This window comes from Gymnoscopelus braueri (assembly GCF_963280865.1).
Source record: "Gymnoscopelus braueri genome assembly, chromosome: 4".
Taxonomy (NCBI): Eukaryota; Metazoa; Chordata; class Actinopteri; order Myctophiformes; family Myctophidae; genus Gymnoscopelus; species Gymnoscopelus braueri.
Genome location: NC_137605.1, coordinates 50,848,454 through 50,854,453, shown reverse-complemented (window position 1 = coordinate 50,854,453; position 6,000 = coordinate 50,848,454). Strand labels below are relative to the sequence as shown.

Sequence of the window (6,000 nt, the reverse complement as noted above, 5' to 3'; positions counted from 1 at the left end):
AGTGTTTTCCTGCAAAGAAGGTTTTCTATGTGGACACCCAGAGCTGGCCTGTCCATCAGGCTGGCTCTAGGGCAACCGCCTAGGGCCCTGGTGTGGTGTGGTTAAGGGACCCCCGTTAAGGGGCCCCCAGGCTTGCTGTTTTTTTTCTTTTTCATGGGTCAACTTCAGAGCAAGACCTGGGGAAGGCACTTGCATGGAGGTCTCTGAGCGGCATGGCTAGTGTGTGGAAGTCCAACCTTCACCGACATATTAAGCTCAGTTTCTTCTCTATGACTGCAGTCTGCTATATGGCTGTGAATGCTGGACCCTGAAGCCTGCAGAACTCCCATGATGAGTGTTACACCAGAATGCTGTGTGCAGTACTAAACATCAACAAGAAGGCTGAAGTGGTTACTGTATGTTTTGTAATAATAATCAAAATCTACAAAGTAACTAGTAACTAAAGTTTTCAAATAATTGTAGTGGAGTAGAAGTACAATATTTTCCTCTGAGATGTAGTGGAGTACTGTAGAAGTAAAAGCACAGAAAATTGGTACTTGTACAGTACAGTGCTTGAGTAAATATACTTAGTTACTTACTTTACACCACTGGAAAGTACTGGGAGTTAGCCAGATGCACGGAGGATCGAAATTACCGGATACGCAGCTGGAGGGCTCATCTTTGTAGTGTGTGTATGTATGTATGTATGTATGTATGTATGTATGTATGTATATGTGTATGTGTATGTGTATGTGTATGTGTATGTGTATGTGTGTGTGTGTGTGTGTGTGTGTGTGTGTGTGTGTGTGTGTGTGTGTGTGTGTGTGTGTCTGTCTGTGTTTATATTATGTTATGTAATTATGCCCAAGTTGATGGAAGATGCACATTAGAGAGAAATGCTAATAAATATGTTAATGGTGACATTGTAATGCTTGTTAATTCTCCAGTCACCTGACCTCCCAGTGAGATGGATATGGCCTAGAACTGCGGTTCTCAAAGTTGGGGTCTGTGATGTGTAAAAGCTCACAATGCGTGCGACAAGTTGTGAGCTCAGTAGATCGGCTATTTTCTTTTGAATGTTTTGAACATAAATCTTCACTTATACTACCCACTAGGTAGTATACAGTATGAAGTATATGAACTTGGGAGGTATGCATTCCTAAGACATTAGATGAAATGCATATAGATGAACTCCATGCATTCCAGCTCCAGTTGAAATGAGTTTTTATTCTGTTTTTATCTGGTTAAATGCTTGTTTTGCAAGTCATGAATTTGTTTTGTTTTAGGATGTATTTATTTAGATTGATACAGAATTGTTTGCACTACTTATTTATTCTTTTATGAATTTTTGCTGAGTTTTTAGGAGAAACATAATCTGCTTGCAGAAGAAAAACAAACGACAAATAAAGCAATCTTGATGGGTTGATTGGAATCATGTTGGGTGTCCTCCCTGGTATAACATATTTTCAGATGTCAGGCGGTCCGCAGCCAAATACATATGTATTTGGGGGTCCTTGACGTGAAAATGTTTGAGAACCACTGGCCTAGAATGATCACACACTGACATTAGGATTGCCAGTTGAGTTGGAGAGCAAGAGCATTCTCTAATGCTAAAAGGTTGGTTGAAAACCATGTTCTAGGGCAGGGGTCTTCAACGTTTTCAGGCCAAGGACCCCCTAGCTGAGAGAGAGATGAATCAGGGACCCCTAGCTGAGAGAGAGATGAAGCAGGGACCCCCTAGCTGAGAGAGATGAAGCAGGGACCCCCTAGCTGAGAGAGAGATGAAGCAGGGAGTGGACCCCCTAGCTGAGAGAGAGATGAAGTGGTTAAGGTAAAAAATCATATCACACAAAGATTTGGCGGAGCCCCTAGGGGTCCCGGACCCCCTGTTGAAGACCCCTGTTCTAGGGGGAGTAGGCCCTCACACAGACCACTACCAGCGACCCTAATGTTGTGTTCTCGCTTCTTCCATCAAAAAACATAAATAACCTGCTACCGGATCATCAAATCACACACCACCCATATTACTACCAGTTTCTTAAGGTTGCTGAAGAGCTGACACACCAACCCATGCATCACACATTGTTATTGTACAGTAATGTTATGTTATCAATGTGTACACAGTTTATGCAGGTCTATAGTGTTTTAATGCTGAGTATTTCATTGCATTGTGACAATAAAGCTGAACTGAAATGCAAATGTAAGGAGAATTGTGATGTGTGTGTGAGAGAGAGAGAGAGAGAGAGAGAGAGAGAGAGAGAGAGAGAGAGAGAGAGAGAGAGAGAGAGAGAGAGAGAGAGAGAGAGAGAGCAGCTGTAGTTCACAAACTTTTTCATGTCAAGGAACCCCAAATTAATATGTAATTGGCCGCGGACCCCCATCTGAAATTTATTTTCTGCCAGGGACCCCCAGAAGAGAAGATTTGTGTTGTTTTTTAAATTATTATTATTTTTTAAATCTTCAAAAATTACAGATGTATAAATTGTTAAAGTGGTTAAAATGATTGTGATGCTATATAATTAACTACTTTAGCTGGGGACCCCACTTTGAGAACCAATGAGAGAGAGAGAGAGAGAGAGAGAGAGAGAGAGAGAGAGAGAGAGAGAGAGAGAGAGAGAGAGAGAGAAATAGAGAGAGAGAGAGAGAGAGAGAAAGAGAGAGAGAGAGAGAGAGAGAGAGAGGAGAGAGAGAGAGAGAGAGAGAGAGAGAAAAAATAGAAAATAAAGAGGGAGTTAAAGGTAGGGTAAGTGATTTGCTTTGGTTAAAATAAGTGTTAAATAGCTCTATATTCTGTCATCTGATAGTACTCATTGATATAGAGTGTTTGCTCAGTATTAGGAGTCTCCTTGTCTCTCCACCTCTTTATTAAACAGAAAATGCATTTTCGTTTCAGTTTCAGTTTCATTTCCAATTTTATCCAACCAGGACAGAGAACTCAATCAGGATACAGATTAAACAAGTGAAATTGGAAGTGATGACACTAAGAAATGAGCAGACAAAATTGGAACTGGAACACTATACAAATTAAGCTTAAAAATTGGTACTTTCTCCTGATTGGCTGAGATTTTGACACCTACCGAAAAATTTATTTTCTGTTTATTAAAGAGCTGGAGAGACAGGGAGACATCTGTTACTGAAAAAAACAGCCTGATCTCAGCGGGTTGGAAAAAACACTCTATAGCAATGTTACTATCAGAATATAGTGCTTTAACCTTTTAACAAAATACTCTTTGTTTTAACCAAAAAATATCACTTACCCTACCTTTAATATTGTACGTACTGTAGGTTTAGGTTATAATAAAATGCATTCTGTCTTGACTCTTGTCTTCAGACTTCATGCTGGGTCTCTGAATCTGAAAAAAAAAGCATGGGTTTCCGAAGCTACTGAATCTGTGGCTCTCCTCGCTTCATGCGAGATGACAGCTTGTCCCTGTGTATTATGGATATTGTAGTCCTTCGTGCGCTTGGTAGCCATACACTCTGGTTCCTAAAGAACCACACTACCCACAATGCTTTGCGCACGCATGCCGCTCTGTTGACACATTAGCAGCAGTACAGTACCTACCTGTCAGAGTGTCATAATAACGGGCTTGTGAAAGAGCTGGAAATACATGTAAGTTAATACCACTGTTTTTATACATATAAGTTATGATAAGTCTCTTATATGTTGTTGTCAAGACCTCAACACCTTGTTAGAACACTGTTAGGAGACGTGGCAGGCAGCAGGGATGCTAAAGTAGCTAGCTAGCATGCTAATCTTATGTTATGTGACTGTCTGTCAGTTCACTTTGCATTAGTAAGTATCTGTATCTATTACTGTATGGTTTATATTACTGCAGTGGTGGAATAAGTACTCAGATATTTTACTTAAGTAAAAGTAACAATACAAATACCACAATGTAACAATACTCTGTCTCTGTTACAAGTAAAAAGGCCTGTTGAGTAAAAGTACAAAAGTATTGGCATCAAAATATACTTTTACCAAAAGTAAAAAGTACTAACATGTTTGAAAATAGCAGATCTACAAGCTCACAACGCGTCGCATTGCGACATGTTGTGAGCTTGTAGATCTGCTATTTTCAAATAGCTAGGTTTAATATAGGGCTAAAGTGGTTAATGTATGTTTTATGATATAATAACTTATACCAGCAAAGTAACTAGTAACTCAAAGTTTTCAATAATTGTAGAGGAGTAAAAGAACAATATTTGTACAATACTGTATGCCTGAGATGTAGTGGAGTAGAAGTAAAAGTATTGACATTTGGAAATACTCCAGTAAAGTAAAAGTACCACAATGGAAACAAGTCCTCAGGACTTTTTTGTATCCTTTCACCCTTAATGTCTGACTGTACCTCTTGCTGTTTACATTTCTGACCAATTAAGTATTCAATCAATCAATCAATACTGTTATGTTAAATGTCTTGATATTTAAGCTTGATATAATGCTGATGTCCATAGATTTTAACCACTTTAACCATTATTGGTTTTAATTTTTGGCCATTCAAAAATAGCAGATCTACAAGCTCATAGCGTGGCACTCGGTGCAGCGCTATGAGCTTGTAGATCTGCTATTTTTGAAAAATCGTGAAAATGTGTGCACATTTTTGAATATATATATATATATATATTTTATTTTTTACTCAAATCTTTGCTTCTGGGGATTCTACAAATGTCTTTTCAATCCTAAAATGTATTTAAAATATATATATATATATATGTTTCTATATCAGGGGTTGAAGTTGAGTTAAAAATGTCTAGGAGTGCTGAATATAAGGTCAACTTTGATAGCTGTGTCTACCTTGTTTGTGTCTTTGTCTGCCAGTGATACATTGGACTATAACAGCGTATGGACCATAGTGTCACAGAGCCATGTCTCCACCACGGCTCACAGGAGCACTGCGCTCCTTCACCAACGTCAGCAAGAGGGACGATCTAGCTGAACATCATGTCTACGATTTGAAGGTGAGGAACGGTCATTTTTCTTGAATTTCCTTGAATAGTCTACAACAGTGGTTCTCAAAGTGGGGTCCGGGGACCCCCAGCGGTCCTTGGAGTGGGTACCCCAGGGGGTCCCCAGCTAAAGTAGTTAATACTCAGTCACAATCAGTTTAACCACCTTAACTATTATGTTATACTTTAGCTATTCAAAAATACCAGATATACAAGCTCATAGCGCGGCACCAAGTGCTATGAACTTGTAGATCTGTAATTTTTTGAAAAGGCGAACATTTTTAACACAAATCTTTGCTTCTGGGGATCCCTGGCACAACATATTTTCAGGTGGGAGTCAAATACATCAATTTGGGGGTCCTTGACATGAGAAAGGTTGAGAACCAACCACTGGTCTACAACAGTGTTTCTCAAACTTTTTTAATTTCAAGGACCCCCATAACTCTGAGTGTGTACCAATGGAACGGGTCCATTTGGTTCCATTGGTACTACACACTCAGAGTTCCAGACCTAAAGGGTGCAATTTAACCCATTAAGATCTGAGGATGATTCTACAAATGCCTTCTAAATCAGCAGTTCTCCCACTTTCTAAATCTTTTCACACTTTCATTTTTTTTCCAGAAATGTAAAAAAAATAGCAGATGTACAAGCCCGCAGCGCGGCACAAAGTGACACGCTGTGAGTGTGAGCTTGTATATCTTGCTATTTTTGAATAGCCAACGCACAAATCTAAAATGACTCACACAGCTGCCTTCACGGTTTTAACGGTTTATTGGGGCGAGAGTTGCATCATGATGAATTTTTCTTTGCTGTCACCTGTCACGCATACTGAAGTTTTGACATAATAATTGTCCTTCTGAGATGTAATGACAGCCATCAAACACATGTTTGACAACTGAACTATAGAGGTCTTCATGGGTTCCACCCAAACCAAAAACCCAGAGACAATACCAATAGGGTTATTGGTTTGGGTTTGGGTCCCATGTTTTATGATGGGCCGTTGGATCCGGGTCTGTTCCGATTCTATTACCTCAGGTCCCGGGTCTGTTTATCATTATGTTTAACCCATTA

The 6,000-nt window shown here is 39.5% G+C and overlaps 1 protein-coding gene across 1 annotated transcript in view; it reads left to right on the top strand.

The window, feature by feature from the left end:
- The first annotated feature begins 3,498 nt into the window (after nt 1-3,498).
- LOC308083633 (activating signal cointegrator 1 complex subunit 3-like) overlaps nt 3,499-6,000 on the top strand; it is a 256,275-nt gene continuing 253,773 nt past the window's right edge. Inside the window, exons 1-2 of the mRNA XM_080425948.1 lie at nt 3,499-3,592; nt 4,802-4,941. Coding sequence (XP_080282074.1) covers nt 4,849-4,941 — 93 coding nt within the window. The 5' untranslated portion in view covers nt 3,499-3,592; nt 4,802-4,848. The remainder of the gene's footprint in view (nt 3,593-4,801; nt 4,942-6,000) is intronic.